Here is a 25,180-nt window from a genome sequence, read left to right on the forward strand (position 1 = left end):
GTAACTCTTACTGCATGAACTTGGAAACCGAATAGATTTGAATGACAAGGAATTACTTGTACACATATTGTACTAGGATCTTTTTATAAAAATTTGTCCCATCAGTTAAACCATAATTTGAAATGAAGTTTCGTAGGTCATTTCTTTCATGTACCTGCATATTGGTCAAGGATATTTTGTGTGATTTGTTCAGGTAACATAAGTTGATGCGGTCTGTTCAGTCAGTACGGCCATCCTCATCTGCCACTATTTCCATTCAGACTGCTACCATTTATTGTAAATGCTGCTGCTAGAAGTATTCTGAATATTAGTGACAATCTACTTTTACAAATAGAGAAGGAAATTAGCATGAACCAACACTTCTGTAGTTGAATGAAGACAGTTTTATATTGGCAAGTGGTACACCTTCTTAGTCCTAGAAAAGACTCATCCACGCAGTCTCAATTTTAAATATGTTAGCTTCCAGATTACTGATTTTTACTCCAAGTATCATTATTTCCTTAGCACAAACCAGCCATGGAATAAAAGTGTACAATTGGGACATGTTTTTCCTGTCCTGTATCCTCCTCCCCTTGTTTGGAGATCATATCCCGTATCTGTGGTGGCCACCTCATTTGAATTCACTTCTCTGAATCTTGAGCGAAATGACATAGGGACAGTGAAGATTAGGGCCTACTGTTTCCAAAAGCAGCTCCCTGAAAAGACTGTACATTATCTCCTGCAGTCCAGAGTCCTACTGCCCCGATTGCCGTTGTTATAAACTCCGGTTTTTGCTGACAAAGGCCAGTCCAGAGTTGGTTTATATGCAACCAAAGAACCCTAAAATTCCAACACAGAAAAAAAAAATTTAATATTTTTGGTTGTTTTACATTTTGCATTTTCTTAATGGTTATAATCACAATACAAAAAGTGATACAGATTTCATATAAATAAATTAAGTTTATTGCTGAATTTTCCCATTAACATTATAGAAAATTTTTTAAAAACACTGAAATTTCACAAATTATTGACAGCCCAATAGTTTTAAACATACTGTATAAAAAAAAGTACAAAAGTGACATTAGAAATATTTTTTGAAGAAAAGTAGATCATCTAACCGCAAAGAAACATGAATCCAGACAATGAATGGCACAAATACAGCACTTACAGGAGTACTCATTCACCACCTAGAAGTCATTGTCTGCATTATGAAATAGATTCAGTTTGAGAAGTTACACATTCAGTTTGCTTCTGAACTAGCCTATCTTGGTTTTGCCTATCTTTTGTAAGAAAAGAGCTAGGTCATTACTGCTGCTGGGATGAAATACTGTACATGAATTGGAGAACAAGGAGGGAATGGTCCTTCTCCCCTGGTACCAGAACAATAAAACAGTTCGTACAGAAATGGCTTTGGCACTTGAACCTTTAACCTTGTCCCAAACCTTGTTCCTTGAATATTGTTATCCTCACGTGATTTTTTTTTTTTTTAAACACCACACCTCCCCATACTTTTTATTTACATTATATGTACAATAATAAAATTCTTTCATTCTAAAACAAAACAGCGTGACCCAAAACAGGCCACATTAAATCTTTATAGCAATTCACTCAGATAGTTTTCCTCTTAATTCTTATGACACAGTTAACATATTGTTTTTTTGTTTAAGCTATCTTCTGGGATTGACTTAAGGCTCTAGTTTAATGCAGATAGTTTCTTTAGTCTTGGTAGGAATCTCTTTTGAGGCTGAAATCACGTACCACCAGCTCTCTCTTTTGAAGCTGTTTCTCCTTGTTGGATGGATGTAGTGTCTTGTCTGGGTAATCCATAGAGATATATAGAAACACATACAAGAAGAGTGCCCAGGGCAAAGGTGAGTGCTGAAAAGAATGGGGGAAAAAAAAAAAAAAAGGCTTAATATGTATTTGTGTCCTTAAAATTATATAACAATAATCAATTTTAAATTTTGAAATCTTTCAGTTATAGGTCTGTAGCATTAGATCATTTGGGAAAGAGATCTAAGTGTTCTATTTTTATGATGGTAAGGTTTAGAAAGATAATCAACTCTAGCTACCCATCCCTCAGGCCATCCTTCTTCTACCCTCACCCCTACCTACCCCCAAAAAAAGGAACAATCAAGGGACTGACTACATGCTTTTCAAGAACACAGGTATGCCTGTCCTGGACCACTGACAAAGACTGTACTAACTTCTCTATATGCTAATTTAAAGAAAAGCAATGTAATATGGCTTTTCCATGGTACTAAAAACCTGCGGAAGTTTAGAGTTAAAGGTGGTTGAGCAGAATTCCAGATTAAATGACCAATGACTCAAACCAGTGAAGATCTCTGAATAAGAGATGAGGTGGTGATTTATTGAGTACAATCCATTTTTTATTAGATTTTTTTAAAAAATTCCTAATCCTGAAAATCAGGATAAGAAATTACAGCTTGTCTAAAACTTGCCAAGTAAGCATTTTATGTATAAAATGTCAGACACTGCTCACCAGGGAGCCTGCTTCTCCCTCTCCCTCTGCCTGCCACTCTGCCTGCTTGTGCTTGCTCTCTGTCCAGTTAAATAAAATCTTCCAAAAAAAAAAAAAAATATTTTATTTATTTGACAGAAACACAGCCAGAGAGGGAACACAAGGGGAGTAGGGGAGGGAGGAGCAGGCTTCCTGCTGAGCAGGGAGCCTGATGCAGGCTTGATCCCAGGACCCTGGGATCATGAGCTGAGCCATAAGGTAAAGGCTGAATGACTGAGCCACCCCTAGCACCCAGAATAAATAAAATCTTTAAAAAAAAAAAAAAAGGAAGACTGCTAAGATGTTCTAGTTAATTTCCTTGGCCATCATCAATAAGGACACTGACTGAAAGCATAAGGATTTGTTAAGCTAAGGAAGGATCAGAACTACAATTAAAAATTCATCCAAGTCAGGTAAGAAATACATCTATGAAAGGACCTATGAATACTGATACTGGAATGGTAAGTGGTTGGCCTCCTACAGAATACTTACTATGTGCCACGCACCATTCTAAACACCTCACCTGAAACAACCCTAGCAGATGGGTGATACTGCCAGTCCCATTGTACAGATGAAGAAACTAAGCCACAGGTGAAGTAACTTCCTCAAGGCTGCACAACTAAAAAATGGTATAGGCAGGAAGTAAACCATACTATAAGATAGTTTTTTGAGATTACAAGCTTGGCATTCCTCTATTTGCATTTATATCAAGAATGAATTTTAAAATCAAACATAAATATAGGTCAATATTTATTTTTTTAATATCAATATTTAACAGACTGAGTATAACTGATCAGTAAAGAAAATGATTATTACGGCACCATGGAATGTTAAATCAACATCACTGCCTAAACAATTCAGAAGCCAACTTAATGCTGGGTGCAGGCTACAGGAATATATACTAGAAGGACTAGCGCTGTGAAGGTGCCAGAATGCCATCTACAGTAATGAAATCTGTATTAATTACATATTAAATGAAACAGATTTTTAATTAAGATTTGGAATTTGCTTCAAACTAATTTATACCCACGTCCAAAAGTTAGGAAGGTACAAACTCAGGGAAATGAAAGAATTTTCTGTTCTTTCTTCATCATGGAGAGCCTTGTTTGGGGAATGATTCCTCACAGTAGTGCAGTTACAGTGAAGTCCTTGGACTCATTTCCCCGCATACCTAACCACACTGGATTCACCCAGAAGTAAGAAGTACTCAAGTTGTCTTGGATCTCAAACCTGGGAAATGGGGAGCTCCTGACTACGAAAGAACTCCTCCGTAGCCCTCTCACTTTCAGTAGAACCAGCACCCGCCCCAGCATAAGCTCGCAGACCGCTGCAGCTACCTCAGTACTGCTGATCCATGTCCCATACAACTAGAAACTAAAGAAAGAATTTTGGTAAACACTATATGACCAACTGCCATATTTAAGAATAGATGAATTGAATCAACAAGTGGGAAGCTCTTCTATGTTAAAAACTTCAAATACAAACGAAGACATACTTATCTGTAACCCAAACAGTATCACTGAAGCGATAGTAGAAAGGACAATGGCGGCGGCTGCAGAAAAGCCCTTCATGATGTTGTCTGTGTACTTGACCACAACAGAAGTGTAGAGGCCTCCAACACTTGCAAGAACTTGTATACACAAAGAAATAAAATCTTAACACTCAAATAATGAAACATTCTATGATCGTGAGGCAGTTTTCACCCCCAGAGATGTCATACTAATTTACCTAGGAAAATACTATTTTCCTTGCAAGTAGCCATCTTGAGAGTTTGTACTAAAATCGAGTAATGGTTCCTACAAAATAACATTGTTTTTCACATGCCCAGAGAGCTATGTGGTCTACTACTAAATTGTACACATTTATTGCTAACACATTAGATACTTTTGATTGTGAAAGCAAAATTGCTTTGGGATAGCTATGCCACAAAAGTCAGTCAATAAAACCAAAATTACATTTTCAAACCGGTGTTCACAGTATCAGAGGAATAATTTCAAAATGCTATAAAGGCTTAAAACACAACTTTTTCTGAAAAGAGGACTACCCAGAACTTTTAATTCCTGGATACTTACAAATGACAAACCAGACATAATATGTGTAACCATAGAAAAATCCTTTTTCTTTTATTTCAGCTCCATCTGACAAGTAGACGCCAACTAATGTCACAACAATCCCTGATAGATACATCTGAATGTTTCTCACCCAAAGGGAAGTATCTGAACTCTTTAATACTTTTTCAAAATATACTCCTGAAAAAAAAGATAGACAAATATTAAAGATAACTACTAAAAATTAATTTAAAATGCCTCTCATTTAGAATAACAATAACAGGTATGATAATACAAAGTATATGGTTCAGGGAACAAACTTCAAAAGCATATTTATTTTGTTGGTTGTGACGTGGCATATAAAACATTAGCAATGTATATTTTTATAGAGCTATTAAATTTAATAACCAAGGAAACTTTCCAACCCACATTTAACAGGAGACTCAAATTATTAAAAACAGTTTCTGCCTTTATTATAGCAGTAAGATAGATCACAGCAGCTCTCTGTAAATACCAATAATAGACTTGCTCTGGTCAGCTGGAAAACTATACTATTAGAGTCAATTTTCTTAATCATATCCCTGTAATATCTACCCAGTAATGAAAACTCTGCAAAATAACCTATATAATCACCACTTGGGATTTTTTCAGAGTAACACAACCAAAATGAAATTTAAATAAAACTTGCTGAGGGGAAGCCATTTTCCTTTAAAGTATAGTTCCACAAGCCAAGTTCATACACAATGTCAGAAGGACCACAAACTCCATAAGTAATACATTTTGTGTCTCCATACATTTTCTTGGGGTTGAGGTCCATATGTTTTCCAGATACTCCAAAAGAGCAAATGACTCCTCACCACATATATCCCAAATCACATACCACTGCTCTAAGCTTTATACTTAGGGGGTACATGGGGACATCAAAGATTTTCATTAAAAATACCATGTTAATTACAGACTTAAAAACTGCCAAATAATAATCAACTAAAAATTCTAATGAAAAACAAGATTGTTTTTTGATAAATATGTGTTAAACAAAATCAGAAAATGGAAATAAACATAATGGCTATTCCTATTCCCATGTTTTAATATTCTATCTGGGAAACCCACTTAATTATTACCTGCTCAGTTACTCCAAGCATAAAGGGATATTAAACCACCCACCATTTCCGAAGTTGTGTATTGAAAGGTTGAACTAAATAGAATGCTGGACACAAACATTTATTTATTCAGAGTAGTGCCAAAAGTCTAGTAGCGCATTATTTTTTGGGTAACTTAGTTTTTGTTTCTAATTTGCTGGTTCCTAGAATACAAATTTAGCATGACGCTATCATTAAGTATATTCTTGAACTTGGATTTTTTTCCCTTATCACACATAGAGCAATATTTCACTTCCATATCCCGCCTACTTTCCTAGTCAAAAGTAAAAAGAATCCTAATTCTTGAAATAGCACAAATAAAGATTAATAATAAAAACACAGCTATAACTAATACACTCGTTATTAAAAAGAACTTTCAGGGGCACCTGAGTGGCTCAGTCAGTTGAGTGGCAGCCTTCAGCTCAGGTCATGATCCCATGGTCCTGGAATCGAGCCCTCCATTGTATTGGGCTCCCTGCTCAGTGGAAAGCCTGCTTCTCCCTCTCCCACTTCCCTGCTTGTATTCCCTCTCTCTGTGTCAACTAAATAAAATCTTCTTAAAAATCAAAAAAAAAAAAAAAACCTTTCAGGCTTTCCTCTGTTGGAACTATTTCTAAAACACATACTGCACTTTGATGTTAGTGACTCTGGTTCTCGTCCCTCCCTTTTTGGCTGTTACTTGTATGTGTTAATCTTTCTGAGGTGTTCTCCACCCCACCCCACCCCCTTTTCTCCCTACTCCATAATTCCTAATCTGTTAAAGCAGAGGAAGAACCTGAGGTTAACAGGGAAAATCAGATACTGAGCTGGCAACATAGACCCTTTAAGGAATCTTGCCTGAAGAAAGTGCCACTTCCAGGAAAATGGAAAGAGGTACTTAAGCTTTCTCACTGCTAACTTCCTCCATTTTCAGAAGTCTCTGCTCATTTACTTTTGGGTTCTTAGCTGGACCGAGGATGGTAAGCATGACGTATATTCTTAGGTAACTAAGTATGAATACGGACTGAGGTCTGAACCGAAACACTGCCATTCCACGTATTTCCTGAAAGTAACAAACAACTGGCACAAAACTCCGTAAGTAGGAGAATAAGGCTATGGGAATAAAGTTGTTACGATGAAATAAGATAAACTAGATCCCTATTTAGAGTTTAATGTTTTTTAAAAATTTTAACAGACTAAAACAATACATTTATGATTTACCTGCAAATCCTGAGCACAATACAGCAATAGCTACAGCACCAAACCCTAATAAGGGATTCTGTTCCACCTGCAATAATAATGTTTTGAAAGTTATTAGTGACTAACAAATAGAATTCATCTAAGAGAGTAAACAAACGCTACAAAAATCCAAAAATCTGTGTTATGTTTCTCTGGAAAGGATATGCCACATCAGACACAGTATCCTATAGAATAAAACAGAAACAAACAAAAGGCCATCCCAGAGATTAACCAAAGCACTTAAGATACAACATGTGTCCCCCAAACTGTAGCCATGGTGAATACTTACCAGAACACGTGTGCCTGTTTCCTATCAGCAAGAGGTAAGCTAGCACAGCATTTTGCATAGTAAGTCTACCTCTTAATTTTAACTTCTGCCACCACCCTAACTCAGGGCCCTGATAGCATCAACCATGGAAATGATAACAGTTTACCTCATTTATTCCCTAACACCTTATATCTGTAACAGGATGACATAATGACTTTTAAGTTTTCCTACTTTACTGAATTTTTATCAAATGCTAACACCTTACTTGCTACGTACCAGATATACCTCTTATATACTAAATGAATAAAAAGGAAGATGATAGGGGCGCCTGAGCGGCTCAGTGGTTTAAAGCCTCTGCCTTCGGCTCAGATTATGATCCCAGGGTCCTGGGATGGAGCCCCACATTGGGCTTCTGCTCAGCAGGGAGCCTGCTTCCCCTTCTCTCTCTACCTACCTCTCTGCCTACTTGTGATTTCTGTCAAACAAATAAATAAAAAAATCTTTAAAAAAAAAAAAGGAAAATGATAGGGACATCTGGGTGACCCAGTTAAGTGTCTGCCTTTGGCTTGGGTCGTGATCCCAGGGTCCTAGGCTGGAGTTCCCCCATCAGCAGGGAGCCTGCTTCTCCTTCTGCCTGTAGCTCCCTCTACTTGTGTTCTCTCTCTCTCAAAAAAAAAAAGGAAAGAAAAAAATGAAGAGACACAGTTCTGGTTCTTAAGTAGTTCATGGATAGGAGAAATTGACAAGTAAATATAATCCTAATTCTGTGCTAAAAGATACATGTGTATGTGCCCTAACTTATTTCAAGTTTATTTCCTCTTTCTTCCCTAAACTAATCTTCGGGCTTTCATCAGTCTTTTCTCAGAAATAAATACTATCTCAATAGTAACACTGAAACTAAAGAGTTGAGATACATGACTATACTATGACAAGAACATACCTTATTCAGAATAAAGGAGAGTATCGCTTTATGTTAAATGAGAGAGAAAGCTTGGTAATAAGTGACTGCAGCTGTTACTGCTACTGTAGATTACCAGCAAAATGCTAGAACAGATGACTTAACTTAAAAAGTTTAATGGGGATGCCTGGGGCCCAGTCAGTTAAGTGTCTGACTCTTGATTTCGGCTTAGATCATGATCTTAGTGTGGTGAGATTGAACCCCGTGTGGAACCTGCTTAAGATTCTCTCTCTCCCACTGCACACACGCGCTCTCTCTAAAAAAAAAAGTTTAATGGCCACCACTGGAACACAACATGGCTTCCCTAAACTGAGACATACCAAATTTTCTTATGAAGGGATTCCTGGTTAGTGTAAGTGATGAGGGGATCCCATAAGACAGTGTTTTGCAAGAAATCTGACAGGTTTACATAGTATTTTTGTGAACAAGACAAATGTAGTGAGAGTAGCCGTACAAGTCTATTTAGAGTTGAGTGAATTCTCATACAGCAAAGTGCTAACAGAATAAAATCAAGCTAGACCAACAACTAATACCAGCGTACCAGGTATATGAATGAGCTCCCTTAGAAATATCCACCAGGCACACTTGGGTCTTAGTTGACTGCACCTCTAGCCAGTATCTTGATTATAACCTTTAAGAGACCTCAAGCCAGAACAGCCTCAACTAATGCACCCTCAAATTCCTGGGAGGCCCTTTAAAAACTATGAGAGGGAAGGTTTATTAAGCAAGAGGGAAAAAAGTCCAGCTAAAGAGAAATCTAAAAGTATAGCCACAGAACTCTTGTCCTGTCCTAAATTTTCAGGGAAGACCTAGACATATTTCTCAAATCTGTAGAACACATAACATGCAAAAAACCTAATAATGGATAATAAAGTCTGGAAAGACCTCAAAGACCTGAACAATGAACCAAAACTAACAAGATATGCTTAATAAGTTAAAAGTATCCTGCATTTTTATTTAGAAGCCCACTGCACATAACACATTAGCAATAAAATATATGTGTGTGAAACAACTTTGTGTATAGTCAGTTAAGGAATGGCTATCCTCTCCGCAAAACCCACAGGCTAATTTAACAAGTCTCTAGTATTCAGAACAAAGGAGGGACTTCACAAGTTATACCTCACACTGTTCGATCAACATCTAGAGACAGTGGGAAGTTTTTAAGACTACCGAGGAACAAAAACAAATGAATGCACCTAGAAGAGAAATACAAGGTAAATACTGAGGCAAGCCAAAGATCAAGAAATCTTTAGAAGCTCTATTACAGAAAGAAACAGGCAACTGGGTGGCTCAGTCGGTTGAGTGTCGGACTCCCTGCTCAGTGAGGAGTTGTCTTCTCCCTCTGCCTCTCCTCATGTTCTCTCTCTCTCAAATAAATAAAATCTTAAGCAAAAAAACAAAGCTGCCTCAATGGGGAGGAAAAAAAGACTTGGATTACAACCTTTAATGTGGTGGTATGACAATGTCCTCAAACATTCAAATGATCATCATATACAGCTAAAAGGGATTTGAGGTATTCTGAAAAGAATAAAAAACAATAAGGCAGTTACAAGAAACTACGCTTCACTTAAAATATGAAAGAATTTTCTATAGTGGCCCAAAAGTAGGAAAGCTGCCCTATACTCTGCTTTAGCTTACTGAGCTTTTCACATGTGTTAGCTGTATACATAGACCTAACATCTTTTCTAACGGTGTGAAGTGTTAACATTCATATTAAACTTCTGTTTGCCTTACTTCCCAATAAATTATTTCTCTGAGGGCCTAAAACTGAATTAAATGTGCAGTGAATATTTGGTCACTATCTTGAAATACCACCAAGAATATATGCATGTTTAAATATCATGTCAAAATAATAAATATTCATCTAAACCTCATTTTTTAGGGTGGGAGGGGGACCTCCACCTAGTTTTAGGCTTTAGACTTCCTCAAGCTTTCTGTTCCTCCCCAGTCTCCTTATATGTACAGGAGAACTGTGGTCTTTTATTTGCTACAAGGTAAAGAGTATTTGGCTGTAGAGGGAAACTCCAAAAAGGTCATTCACTGGAGTTCCACTTCCTAATTTTCTCTGGGAAAATAATCTATAAAGTATGTTACACTTTAAAAAGAGATCAGGTATGTAACTTAACATTTAACTCAAACTAAAAATTAGGAAGGCACTTTTGGCCTTATTTTAGTTACTGATTATCAGTAAAAACTCTACTACCCCATAATCCCTACCACTGACAGTGGGAGTATGTACAAAAAGATTAAAAAAACAAACAAAAACTTGAGGGAAGAGATGAAAATTAGATGGAGAAAACCTTGCTCAGCATTCTTTACAAGATGTCTAAAAGAGGCCTGTGAGTTCTGAACATACAAACTATGGAAACTGGCACAAGTCTAGTCACAGGTTAGCTGTTCAGTGTGTAACTTTGGACAAGTTACTTTACCTCTCTTGACTTTAATTTTGTCCCCTTAAAACAAAGGGGGTTGGTTATATTAAGGTACCTTCCATCTCTTAACATATTTTATGCATATTCCCCTCCAGAAGACTAAAGGGGGCAGAGAAGACCAATGAGTCATATTATCTTTCATTATCATAAGGGAGTAAAAACAAGAAAAGCCTATCTGTAGGGCAAAGGTTATTTTCAGTCAAAGAAATGTAATTGTGCTACATTCATCAATGTGACTGTCTAAAGTGTTACAAGACTTATTAAAGAAGTCTTCTAGTTTAGTTCTGGGGAGCATTTGGTTTCTTACCACAACTTTTGTAGCCTGGGCTGGTTCCCACTGTACAAGTATGACTCCACCACACAGCATAAAAACTGAAATCCACTGTAATTTGCTGAGTGTCCGGTTTAACATTAAAACAGTACATAAAGCAGTGCAGGGAATCTTCAACTGATAGGTCACCTAGAAACAAAACAATGAATTGATGAATGCATAACAGTCTCTGACACAAATACTTGATATTAACAGAATTATGGAGAAAAATATAAAGTGATAAAGCATTAATAAAAATCTTTTAACCATAAAATGTTTTAAGATTCTGCACTTTTCGTTGTCCTTTACCTCCACTTACCTGGTATACTGCTGCATCCAGATTGCTAAGAGCTAGGAAAGCCATATTGTTCTGAACAGCATACACTAATGATGGCACACTTAACTTCATCAGTTCCTTGGGGCTCCCCAAGACATTTTCTCTTAAAGATGCCTTGAATCTACCAGGACTACCAGTTTCTCTTTGAAAACAAAAGGGTGAGAAAGAAAATTAAAGAGCATCTACTTCTTTTTTTTTAAGATTTTATTCTTTTTTTTAATTTTTAAATTTTTAAAATTTTTAATTTTTAATTTTTTTAATTTTTTAATTTATTTATTTGAGAGAGAAACAGTGAGAGAGAACATGAGCGAGGAGAAGGTCAGAGAGAGAAGCAGACTCCCTGTGGAGCTGGGAGCCCAATGCGGAACTCGATCCCAGGACTCTGGGATCATGACCTGAGCTGAAGGCAGTCCAACCAACTGAGCCACCCAGGCGTCCCTAATTTTTTAAGTTTTTATTTTTTTAAAGATTTTATTTATTTATTGGACAGAGAGAGAGATCACAAGTAGGCAGAGAGGCAGGCAGAGAGAGAGGAGGAAGCAGGCTCCCTGCTGAGCAGAAAGCCTGATGTGGGGCTCGATCCCAGCACCCTGGGATCATAACCTGAGCCGAAGGCAGAGGCTTAACCCACTGAGCCACCCAGGCGCCCCTAAGATTTTATTCTTAAATAATCTTTACACCCAATATGGGGCTCAAATTCACAATCCTGAGATCAAGAGTCACCTGCTCTACCAACTGAGCCAACCAGGCGCCCCAACAGTGTCCTTTCGATAAGATTCCTTCACACACAGAATAGCTGTAATATGTTAAGGTCCACTGATGTAATTTAGCAAATTTATTTTGTTTTTATAATTTTCAACTAATGTTAGATTCAAAGAAACATGCCAACAACTGCATAAAAGGAAAACAATTACAAGTTTGATTTGGGAATATGACAATTAGGTTTACCATCATCAACCTCTGGTCAAAGCTCCAGGAGTTTGTTGTTGTTGTTGTTGTTTTAACGATTTTATTTTATTTGACAGACAGAGATTACAAGTAGAGAGGCAGGCAGAGAGAGGAAGAGAAGCAGGCTCCCCGCTGAGCAGAGAGCCCAATGTGGGGCTCCATCCCAGGACCCTGAGATCATGACCTGAGCTGAAGGCAGAGGCTTTAACCCACTGAGCCACCCAGGCGCCCCAAAGCTCCAGGAGTTTTTAAGAATATTAAATAAGATAAGAATCCAGAATTGCTGATATTACCTGTAAAAATTTAAACCCATTCATCTGTTGATGGACATCTAGGTTCGTTCCATAGTTTGGCTGTTGTAGACATTGCTGCTATAAACATTTGGGTGCACGTGCCCCTTCAAATCACTATGTTTGTATCTTTAGGGTAAATTCCCAGTAGTGCAATTGCTGGTCATAGGGTAGTTCTATTTTCAACATTTTGAGATGAATGGATAAAGAAGATGTGGTATATATACACAATGGAATACTACGCAGCCATCAAAAGAAATGAAATCTTGCCATTTGTGACGACATGGATGGAACTAGAGGGTATCATGCTTAGCGAAATAAGTCAGAGAAAGACAACTATCATATGATCTCCCTGATATGAGGAAGTGGTGATGCAACATGGGGGCTTAAGTGGGTAGGAGAAGAATAAATGAAACAAGATGGGATTGGGAGGGAGACAAACCATAAGTGACTCTTAATCTCACAAAACAAACTGAGGGTTGCTGGGGGGAGGAGGCTTGGGAGAGGGGGGTGGGGTTATGGACATTGGGGAGGGTATGTGCTATGGTGAGTGCTGTGAAGCGTGTAAACCTGGCGACTCATAGACCTGTACCCCTGGGGATAAAAAATACATGTTTATAAAAAAATAAATGAAAAAATGAAAAAAAAATTAAACCCTCCCACTTTAACTGCCATTATATCAAGTTCACCCTTGTTATTTTAATTAGGTTGCGTATCTACTTTTAAAGGTTTTTAAAAATTATAATAGATCTAAATTACAAACAAGAAAAAGGGTTTTGTACTTAGGGAAGTCACTTGAAATAGGAGCTAAGGAATTCAGGTCAATATTCTTTGTAAATTAGATCAGTGCTTATGAAACAGACAATAAATAGAAGCATATTCCCATAAAACTGAAGTAACTATAAATTTGCAGGAAATAATTTACTAATACCAACAAAAGTAAACTATATTTAATATACAGAAAGTTTGCTACTTGATGCAGAGTGATTATACGTGCTCTTAACTATTCTCAGGAGGAACAAGCTAATGTGGTTATTTCCCCTCTTGAAAATTTCCTGGGGGAAAAAAAAAAGTTTTGTAATAAGCATCATCAGCAAAAAAGGGTCTTTAACAAAAGGGTCCTAACTGTAGCTCACAACATCCTTAAGAGACAAGACCATGATATTTCTGTGAGGAGAAAGATCTGTTTCAACTCAAAGCTAATAACAGTCACAGTGAACCTCTACTATGTTAACAGAATCAACAGTTATTAACCGAATTTTGTCATATTTAAATACTGCAAGAATAATTACACATATTCTGAAGGAGAGCAGAGAGTCCACAATGTCAAACTCATTACCCATGCCTAGCCACTGTAGTACACCCCCCAAGAAAATGCTTAAGTATGACAGGAAATTTGGCCTAGGTCATGAAAACAAAATACCTCCTTCTTCGCTACAGGTCTTCCTCTGTTGCCAAATTCAACATGCTCTGCACCACAGTGGTGCATCTATATGAAAAGGAACGCACACCACCTGGGGGGAGACTACAAACTCTCCCCAGAACAAGGAGAGAATCCCAAAAAGAGCACTACTGAGAAAAATAACAATAACACATCTTCCAGAAACACTAGTAGTCATTTACTGTTCTACTATTAAACAAAAATAATCAATTCTAAATATACTACAGCCTTGAATATACTCTAAAAAGGAACACACAAAAACCAAAGGCGATTTTCCCTTCCATTTTCCTGCTCTGATGTTTGCTTAGAAATCAAATCTTTTACTAAGTACCTTTTGTTAAAAGCAAATGTATTGTGATGCCTGGGTTGCTCAGTCAAGTGACTGCCTTCATCTCAGGGTCCTGGAATCAAGCCCCACATCAGGCTCCCTGCTCAGCGGGGAACCTGCTACTCCCTCTCCCTCTGCAGCTCCCCTTGCTTGTGCTCTCTCATTCTCTCTCAAATGAATAAATAAAATCTTTTAAAAAACCCCCACAAAACTAAATATATTAAATTCAATTCTATAAATGACATTGCTAGATAAGAAAAAGAGCAGGTATAATCAAAAAGCACATACAAAATTTCTTTAGATACAGTCTCCCATTAAATTTCATATTTGAAAAATTTGTTTTGATTTTTTTTAAATTTTATTTTTTATAAACATATATTTTTATCCCCAGGGGTACAGGTCTGTGAATCACCAGGTTTACACACTTCACAGCACTCACCAAAGCACATACCCTCCCCAATGTCCATAATCCCACCCCCTTCTCCCCAACCCCCTTTGTTTTGATTTTTATCACTGTTATAGAATCTATGTGCAACCTTTTGTTACCCAAAGAAATTCTGCGGCTGCCTCCCCCACCGCCGCCCCCACCCTAAAATTTCCTAACAACCACTGAAAGCAATTCTTTCTGACCTATGTTTGGTCAAAAAGTAGGCCTCATTCTTCCAGCTCCTGACGTGACAAGAACTACTAGTAGGTATAATCAATTCTTTGGCTAGTTACCAAGGCACTGTGCAAAATGGAACACAGAAGTTACTCATAAGCTTAAAGTTAAATCTTATTTATAAATTTCTTATCATCTGTAAAGTTAAATATGATTAACTCACATAAAGGACTTTGAGGCCTAGATATAAACACCAATAATGAGGCTATTTGAGGACAATACCCATCATAACAAGGTACATGACTTTTATTTTTCCTTCCTATAACCCTAAAACCATTACAACATGGGTACAAAGAGGCAGCCAAAAATGTAAAACCCAGTGTTACAGACTGTATTAGAAAAACAGTATTTCTGGTCTTCTGGAAGAGTGACTGCAAACAGTAGGAAAGTTTGAAAGGAAACAAAAGGAAGTCTAAAAGGTTAAGTAAATATTTGGATCTAATATTACATGTAGTAATAAGTTATGAAAAAATATAAACCAAATTTTAGCAATAAAAAGAAAATGTAAACCCAGCAGGAGAAACAGAATAGGACTGGATAATCTATAATGTAGTAAGTATTTGATGGCTATATTATTCTAGGTAATAATAAAAAATAATTAAAATAATAATTTTTCTGGAGTAAAATATTTTCTCCAGTCTTACATAATGCATTTGCTTTATTACTATCCACACCCAAACTATAGTACATTTACACATCCTGCTAGGTTTACTCAGTCTTTATAGACTAGTGAATAGCAAACAATAAAAAGTTGACTTTGTTCTAAGACAATGGAAAAGCTTTGCACTTCCTTTTCTTCATCCCACAAGTGACAAATTTAAATAAAAACTACCAGTTTTAATAGCTATGATAGCATTTAGTAATGCATACAGCTAACTGGTAATTTTCCTGTGAACTGCTGTAGTAACTGGTTTGAAAAACCAAAATATTTTAAATGTTATACTGTTTTATGTTTCAATCAGATTATAACTTAGAAATTGGTAATTTATAACTCAAAGAATTTTTAAAATCAACTTAATCACATATAGAACTTTTGCAACATCAAACTGCAAATCTGTCCCCAACCCCCCAAAACAGGATTTAGTAATTTCCTCTTCAATTTAAAAGTGATCTGATGTAATCATACGGATGCACAACAGTATATGTAGAAAGACGCAAACAACCTTGGGGCACGTGGGTGGCCCAGTCATCAAGCAGCTGCCGTTGGGTCCTGGGATGAACCCCTAGCCCCGCATGGGGCTCCCTGCTCAGCAGGAAGACTGCTCATGTTCCCTCTCTTGCTCAAATAAATGTCCCTGTCAAATAAATAGAATCTTTAAAAAGATAAATTAATATGAACTGCAAAAATCCAAAATGCCCATCAGCAGAGCTTAGTACATACAATACATCCATATAATAGAACACCATGCTGCTTTTGCAAAGAATGAGACATTTCTATGAACTGACATGGAACAATCTCTAAGAAAAAATATTTAAGCAGGGGGGAAAAAGTTAAGTGGAACACAGCGTATATCAGGTATATATGCAAAGTACATGTAATTAAAATTCACCAATTAGGGACGCCTGGGTGGCTCAGTTGGTTAAGCAGCTGCCTTCGGCTCGGGTCATGATCCCGGCGTCCTGGGATCGAGTCCCGCATCGGGCTCCTTGCTCAGCAGGGAGCCTGCTTCTCCCTCTGCCTCTGCCTGCCATTCTGTCTGCCTGTGCTCGCTCTCTCCCCCTCTCTCTCTCTGATAAATAAATAAAATCTTTAAAAAAAAAAAAAAAAAAAAAAAAAAAAAAAAAAAATAAAATAAAATTCACCAATTAGACCATGTAAACTTTAAATCTTACTGAAGCAGCCATTCATTAATTCCTCCCTGCACTCCCTTTTCTTTTGGTTCTAGCTCACTGCAATAAGTATAATTTCGTATTCCAAAAATTACTGTAAATTATAAGTAAAATCAACAAGCATGGGAAAACCTAAAATTAATTATAAATAAAACCTGTCAGTTTTTAAAATGAATAACAAAATTACACAAAAAAGAGAAGTAACCCAAGTATTTTAAGAAAGTCTTTTTTACTATGTGTTCTAAAACTAAAGGCAAAAAGAACTACATACAAATACTGAACTTTAGTTTTTTTTACAGCTGTATGTTAGAAACTGAATCTATGTATGTACTTGAAGATTGAGCAAATAAATATCTTAAGGATAATGGAAGCTAGACTTGTCACCATTAAGGAAGTACACAAATATGAAAAAGGAAAGTTTAAAATAAACTATGGTATTAGATCAGAATTATAGGTATCAAAAAATCTATAACTCATGTTATACCCCCAGACATATGCATATACATACAAAAGTAGAGAAATAGGTGTATATGGACACACATACGTATATTTCCTGCCTCTACTGAAGGGGCCAAGAAGCAACGATACCCCAGAAGCAACGGGCACACCTAGTGTCTAGTTTATGTGATTTAGTGATTCTAAATATCACTCTCCAAAAAAAGAAAAAAAAGGAACAAGTCTTCTTTGAGAAATGTATGATTTCAGGATTGAGGCAGGTAAAGTAGAAGATAAGCCTTAAATATCTTCCTATGCTAAATAAACTGCTCAAAGATTGATGAAAATATGAAAAAAAAAAAAAAAACAGGAAGCAGTTTAAGAAGATCCCACTGCCCTGAGATAATTTTAGCATCAAAATAATGATAATGTATTCCAGCCCATACAATGAATCCATGAATCTATGTTCTGTGTGTGAGAAAGAAACAGAAAGAAAGGGAAAGTTTCTTAGAGTAGAAGGTCAACTAATAAAAGTACAAGGAGTGACAGAATTAAGAAATTACCATTTGGCAACATCAATGGGTAATAATCTAAGTGAAACTGATAGGAAAAATAGTATTGACTTAGCTATGAAGTATCTCTCCACAAGATATTCATTAATTACAAAGAGAAAATTGACAGCTTTATGTGGAGAAAGCTAGAAGGCACTTTAATCAAACCAAAATTAAATTACCAGTGATGGGCAAATAGATTGCATGCCTGATGATACAATGCACTGAGGACACATCATTTCTGTGATCTTTCTGACCACAAAAACAAAAAATACAACTAAATCTAATCATAAAAAGCTTTCAATAAACATAAACTGAGGGACATACAGACTATGCTCTTCAACAATGTCAAAGACATGAAAAACAGAAAGATGGAAGAACTGCCCCAATTAAAGGAAGCTAGAGATATCATAACTAAATGTAATTCTTTCACTACTCAAGGACATTAGGGCAATTGGCAAAATTACCTTGGGTCTGTCAATTAAATAACAGTATTGTATAAATACTGATGTCCCAATTTGGCTATCTTATGGTGAGGTAACAGAATGTCATTGCTTTCAGGAAATACGCACTAAAATTTAGGGACAAAGGGGCATCTTATTTAAAACTCCCTCTCAAGGGGCGCCTGGGTGGCTCAGTGGGTTAAAGCCTCTGCCTTCGGCTCAGGTCATGATCCCAGGGTCCTGGGATCGAGCCCCACATCGGGCTCTCTGCTCAGCGGGGAGCCTGCTTCCTCCTCTCTCTCTCTCTCTCTCTCTGCCTGCCTCTGCCTACTTGTGATCTCTGTCAAATAAATAAATAAAATCTTTAATAAATAAATAAAAAATAAAACTCCCTCTCAAATAGTTTGGGGGAAAATGCACAAATATATACAGAGAAAGAATATAAAATATGCATGGGCAAAATGTTGGCATTCAGAAATAAAAAATAAGAGAAAAAGCAAAAAATAAAATTGAAAATTACTGAAATGTCTAGCAATGCTACCATATTCTTATCTTTGACATAGCTAATCAAAAACTACTCAATTATTTCACTGTTCTGGAAGACTTATAATTTGAAAATTAGAGATCAGGGAACATCTTCTAATCCTATCACTGCTAATCACTTTCCAGGTATCTTTGGCAAATAAATCTTTCCTCAGCCTAAGATTTCTCATCACAGAAGATGAAATTATACCTACAACTAAAAGAGAGGTACAAGACTGAAAATGAAAACTGGCTGTATTTACCTGTTTCCCTTTGAGGGGAGACAGGAAAGAATGCTTCTGTAACACCATCGCTGTGGCAGCCTGCCACTCTCAACAGAACCCTGAATGTCTGAATGCAGCAAATTTAGTTGCTGCAATCCTAAAAGATGTTTGGCCTTTTACATAACACATTTTGACAGTGATTAACAGATTGTATTCTAGAGTGTAGTTTCTTGCTTTCTAAAGAAAAGAAGTTAGATATCGGCTCATTGTGTTTTCAAGAACTCATTTTTCACAACAGTGCCAAAAAGAAGCACTATTCTTGGTTTTTCTTAGGCACTTTAGCTTACAACATTATATATTATAGCAGTAAATATTTTCCACATTTAATGCCCAGTTTTCTTGGAGACCACACCAAACTATGTATTTCTCTGCCTCCTGTTCTCTTACCACAATCTGAAAGATGTGTTTTTACTATTTTCCTGAAGAAATATAAATTTAGCCCATAGTTGTTGCTGCCCCAATACATACTGCACTCCTCACCAAAGCAAATCTATGTTTCCTTTAAAAAGTTAAATATCCTAAACATATCACACAGAAAATTTCAAGTGAATTTCACTTAGAATTTATTTTTTACTATATATAAATTGGGCAAAGAAAAGATTTGAGATTAAAATTAAGCCGTTGTATTCCAGTGTTTCAGCAAGTCCGCCATACCCTCCAGACTATAAAAGTTTTTATCAAATAATACCCATGCTTCAGAGGATGCAACCTCAAATACTACTACCCCAGGAAAGAGGAAAAGGAAGAGAAAGAACCAGAGAGAATGGGGTCTCTGCCATGTGACCTGCATTGCCAACAAGACTTCTATCCCAATAGGATTCCCTAGGTATACAAACTCCCTACCACCTCAATCCTGAGAAACTGCCCATTCATTTAAAACATGAGTCTGGAACCTTGCTGATCCATTTGGACAGGTCAAATTTATTAGACAGAGATTATATTAATTAGTCCCTTATCAGTCTCAAAGTTCTGACAAAGAGATGAGTGACTAGACTTTAGATCTCCAAAGCTCACCAGGAACCATCTCTGGAGCAACTGCCTCTGCTTAAATTGTTAGGACCGAAATATTCTAATTTACCTAATTTGGGCACTTGGTTGAAATTAAGCTTTTTTTTTTTTTTTTTAAAGATTTTATTTATTTATTTGACAGAGAGAAATTACAAGTACACTGAGAGGCAGGCAGAGAGAGTGAGAAGGAAGCAGGCTCCCTGCTGAGCAGAGAGCCCGATGTGGGACTCGATCCCAGGACCCTGAGATCATGACCTGAGCCAAAGGCAGCGGCTTAACCCACTGAGCCACCCAGGCGCCCTGAAATTAAGCTTTTAGTCTGCTTCATTTAACACATAAAACTGTAAGACACTGCCTCAAACCAGACTCGTTATTTTTAAAATAAGCTGACTTCTGTTCGTCTAAACATACTGCACCCAGTATTGTGTTCCTCTTTATGTAGGTTCTGTGGTTTCTGGTTGTTTGGTCCAAGAAATAGGAATCCTTAAGGTATACGGAGTTAAAGGGCATTGAAAATGAGAATACTTTTATGAGATTACTCTCTTCTGACAATCTCTTCTAATCCCATGAGATTAAATACTTAATGTGATAAAGACATCCAGCCCAGACCTCTCTTCTGTGTTCCAGACTCATCCATGCAACTTCCTATTCCATAGCCCACTTGGATGTCTCAGAGGCACTAAAAACTTTATATTTTATCTACCCCAAATTAAAGTATTGATATCCCCTTCCCTAAAATCTGCTTTTCTTCCTGCCTCAGAAAAAAGTAACTGTATTTACCCAGTTTTTTCGTATGAAGAAACCTGGATAGGATTCTTATCTCCTCCCTTCCTCACCGACTGTACTTGATCCTCATTATGCGTGAGTTCTGTATGTGTGAATCTGCCTATTTGCTAAAGTGTATTTGCAATCCCCAAAATCAATATTCTCGCCGCTCTTACAATCACAGACAGACAAGTACAGAGAGGCCAAAAATGAGAGTTGCCTAATACACATATTCCCAGCTAAGGTTAAAAAAAAAAAAAAAAAAAAAGACAACGTTCTGCCTTTTTGTTTCAGCTTTTATACTGTAAGCAAATGTAGTCTATTTAGTGCCACGTTTTCCACATTTGGGGGCTTTCTGGTGGTAATTCTGTTTAAAATGGCCCCCAAACATACTATCCAAATCCAAGACAGCTGTAATGTGCCTTAAAGAGAAAATAGATGTTAGATAAGATTTCTTTGGGCATGACTTACAGTGCTATTGGCTCTGAGCTCAAAGCTAATAGATTAACATATATTAAATAAGGTGTCTTTAAACAGGAGCACACATAAAACAAGGTTATATACTGACTGGCTGATGAAAATGTTGTGACGTGAGGCTCCCAGGAACCTAACACTGTTTTCCCCTAGGAGCACTAGATCAATATTCACTACTTCAGTGTCTATGGTGACTTCATAGAACATAACTACTATGAAAAATACAGATCGACTGTGTATCCAAACCCACCACCAAGTCCTACAGATTCTCCTTCCAGAACACAACTCAGATCCATTAGCTTCTCTTCATTCTGGGTTGTCCTAGTAGGCCATTATGTCTAGCCTCTAATAAGCTTCCTTACTTCCAACTCTTGGCACTCTTCTAATCCATTCTCTCAAAGAACAATGTGACTCTTAAAGCTAAATGGATTGCCATGGTTAGTCCCTGAATTAAACCATTCTATTACTTCCAAATGCATCTAAATCCAAAATTCTTCACAGACCATGCATGGACTTCCTCTTGACACCTTGCAGACCTCACCTGCTTCATCTTAGCACCACTCCCTTCTCACAACACTGCAGACATACTGATTTGCTGCTGTTGTTACTTAAGAGTCAAGAATTTTTCTGCCTTCTCTATTCTCTTTTCCTACACAACTCCTACTCAATCTTCAGGTCTCGGTTTAAATGTAACTTTCTCAGAGAGAAAGCCTTCCAACCCAAATGGAAACCCTCTATTATACTTATTTACAGTATCCTCTATTTATCCTTAACACCACAAATTTATTACTTATTTGCTTAATATCTGGTTTTTTACTAGACTATAAGCTCCATGGGGACAGAACGATGCCTCTAGTTTGCAACTATACTTCTTACATCTGAAACAGTGTTGAGCATATAACTAGGGCTTGATAAATGACTGAATGAATAAATGAATGCACCTGACTGTCTCATTACATCTTTTAATAACACACTGAAACAGACATAAGCATGACCATGTTTAAAATATTTGAAGGGAAACATATTGTTTGGATATGGCAATGATCTGTTTCTCTGTAAGTGAACCTTAATTATAAGCAAGACACAGAATTTCGAGAAATTTCCTGAGTCTCTGTCCCTATCTCTACATAGTATAAAAAGATATGTACTTTAACAATTAGCCATGACTAAATTTATTATTGAGCAAAGAGCATTACTGTAGAGACTATACTAAATAAACAAACAGCTGAAGATTGGTCTATGAGGTAAAGCTTTGCATAGTTCAGATAAAACTGAAGTTCAGAAATAATATTTATGTCAACTCTATAAAATTATTACACTTTATCATAGGGATAAAGACTGGGAAGAGGGAAGAAAGCTGTACTTCCTTTAATAATTTTTTTTAACTTTCCATTTAAATAGTAGTTCCAGGCTTTTTTTTTCCTTTTCCTGCCCTCCAAAATTTTCAAATCAGAATTTGGTAACATGTCTACTTTTGACATTAACTTTATTTTCACAATATGGGAGAAATTTTACTTTATCACCAGGATCTAATTTTTTCTTTTTCTTCTCTGAAGAGAAGATTTTTAAGATATAAACTTTTAGTTATTTCTAATATAATTCTTTCACATTCTCCCACAATGTCCTGAAATTGTTATCCTCTCTGAAGTGATAAAGTATTGCTTCTAATTTGAAAACAAAATCTAATCTCTTACCACAAATATTTTCTGATATTTAAGTTTCTCCATCACAGAAAATAAAGCAGTAATATCCAACCTGTACTTTTGACAAACTATATAACATCCTATTTGCCTCTGAACCACTTTTTTAAGTTACCAGTTTTAGTAAGTGTACAAAGAAATGACAGAATGAAGAGTATCTAGAAAATCTTTTACTTCTTTGCAAACCTCACATGATTAAATAAAAAAGACAAATATAAAGTTACTGGGTCTTTCATTTGCTGCAACTCTTATCTGTTCAATTCATTTTTAGCAGCCCAGAGTCTGGCCATGTATTTTATTCGTCTTCTCCACATTCCAAACTGTTTCCAACCGGGAACAGTTATTAACAGCTTATTAATATAAGCCAGTTGTCCCTTCAAGATCTAGAACCAACTCTGAACATTTTCTCTGGGTATCTTTCCCAGATAGCTGGGCTTTAGTTTCATTATCAAGGTCTCACCACGTACTGTTAAAGAAGCACCAGCAGGGTCCTTTCATTTTGTAAAGATCAATCTGTGACTTCCTACACTGAAATCATTCTCCTTTCTCTTTCGCTTTTTTACCATTCTAAGAAATGGGCATTCTTACTATTCTAAGTAAATTCTTTATTCCAAAAAATAAAATATTTTCTTGTTATGAATAGCAGGTATTTAGTTTCTCCCAATGTGTTTTGAATAAGCACACGAAAATTTACTAACATACTCTCCATAAAAATTATATTCACTTTAAAATCCAGCAATTTCGGGGTGACTGGGTAGCTCAGTGGGTTAAAGCCTCTTGCCTTCGGCTCAGGTCATGATCCCAGGGTCCTGGGATCAAGCCCCACACGGGGCTCTCTGCTCAGCAGGGAGCCTGCTTCCTCTCTCTCTGCCTGCCTCTCTGCCTGCTTGTGATCTCTGTCTGTCAAATAAATAAATAAAATCTTTAAAAAAAAATAAAAAATAAAATAAAATAAAATAAAATCCAATAATTTCAAATGCATTTAGTTTCATGCTTTGTAAATTTTTCCGGTGCTTTTTCCACTTAGAAACTCTGTATGCTCTAAATGATTCTTCTTGACCCCCAAATTCTTGTTAGCCATAGAATGTCAAATGCCAACTACTAAAACTATGCATGTCATAATTCTTTACTTTTCTTGGTTGTCCCTGGTCTTGTGTACTATGCAGATACAGGTTCATAAAAGAGCCTCTCTTGTAAGCCTTTACATTAGGTGGGTGACAGCCGCAGCAACTAATTATTGATGAGGAGCATCTGATCAAGTACAGTATTTGGTTTTCCACACTGTTGTTATTTCAGCACCATCATTTGATTGGCTGGTGAATTCTTAGAAATTTCTGTGATTTTTATGTAACTTCCAAAAAAGTTTCCACAAAGTAAACTACAACTGACCATACTCATAATACTGAATAACTGAAGAATAAGAAACACTACACACCAAGCTTTCCAAGGTTGGAAAAGCATCAAAGTAAAACAAAGCCAATACAGGTGGATTGACAGAACACAGCTCAATGGCGGAGTTACACCAAAGGCCTCACTGTTTTGTTTTGTTGTGGGTTTTTTGTACATTGGTTTTTAAAAACTCCTGACAGTTACAAAACAACTGAATCGTGATTTGACCCTACAGTTTAAAATGGCTGATGTCATGCCTAACAGTCCTATTTCATTCTTGGGTCACAATTTTTTTCTCCCAGGGAGTTTGGGGGATTAAAAAGAAGAGATGGGTTCCCTTATCCCTCTTCTTCCAATATCTGTATATTTGTCTTAAAAGAAGCCAAGCCTTAGGATTTCATTAAACTCCTAGGTTGTTATGTAGAAGTTGTTGTAGAGTTTTAAACAGAGACTTTTTGCCTCTGGAACGTTGCCTTTTAAAGGTACAATAAGACCTCCCATTTACCTGGCATTATCCAGAATGAAGAAAGCCTAATTTCCATAAAAAGGAATCTTGTTAAGAAACTGTGAAAGGTCTGAGATTTCACCCTACTTGCAACCTAACAAGTTAAGCTGCCACAGTATCTCAGCCCAAAGAATTAATTTTTTAAAGATTTTATTTAGTTGAGGGTTTATTTTATTGAGAGAGCATGTGTGCCCTAGAGACACAGAGAGCACGCATGCACACCAGCAGAGGAGAGGGACAGCCTGAGAGGGAGAAGCAGACTCCCTGCTGTGAGCTGGTGACCTGAGCAGAACGCAGACACTAAACTGACTGAGCCACCCAGGTGCCCCAAAACTCAAAATATATTAAAGCTTGCCACCATGTGGCCTCAAGTTAATTTTCTCTTCCTTTCTCCCT

The 25,180-nt window shown here is 36.8% G+C and overlaps 2 protein-coding genes across 3 annotated transcripts in view; one reads left to right on the forward strand and one right to left on the reverse strand.

Annotated features, from left to right (window-relative positions):
- RARS2 (arginyl-tRNA synthetase 2, mitochondrial) overlaps nt 1–1,401 on the forward strand; it is a 61,993-nt gene extending 60,592 nt beyond the window's left edge. For both annotated transcript variants that reach the window (XM_059177124.1, XM_059177125.1), the window contains one exon: nt 1–1,401. In XM_059177124.1, the coding sequence (XP_059033107.1) occupies nt 1–18 (18 nt within the window). In that variant the 3' untranslated portion in view covers nt 19–1,401.
- SLC35A1 (solute carrier family 35 member A1) overlaps nt 920–25,180 on the reverse strand; it is a 27,416-nt gene continuing 3,155 nt past the window's right edge. The window contains exons 3-8 of the mRNA XM_059177126.1: nt 11,193–11,352; nt 10,871–11,023; nt 6,888–6,954; nt 4,573–4,749; nt 3,996–4,130; nt 920–1,857 (exon numbers count right to left, since the gene is read on the reverse strand). Coding sequence (XP_059033109.1) covers nt 1,730–1,857; nt 3,996–4,130; nt 4,573–4,749; nt 6,888–6,954; nt 10,871–11,023; nt 11,193–11,352 — 820 coding nt within the window. The 3' untranslated portion in view covers nt 920–1,729. The remainder of the gene's footprint in view (nt 1,858–3,995; nt 4,131–4,572; nt 4,750–6,887; nt 6,955–10,870; nt 11,024–11,192; nt 11,353–25,180) is intronic.

The sequence above is a fragment of the Mustela lutreola genome, chromosome 6, assembly GCF_030435805.1.
Source record: "Mustela lutreola isolate mMusLut2 chromosome 6, mMusLut2.pri, whole genome shotgun sequence".
Classification (NCBI taxonomy): domain Eukaryota; kingdom Metazoa; phylum Chordata; class Mammalia; order Carnivora; family Mustelidae; genus Mustela; species Mustela lutreola.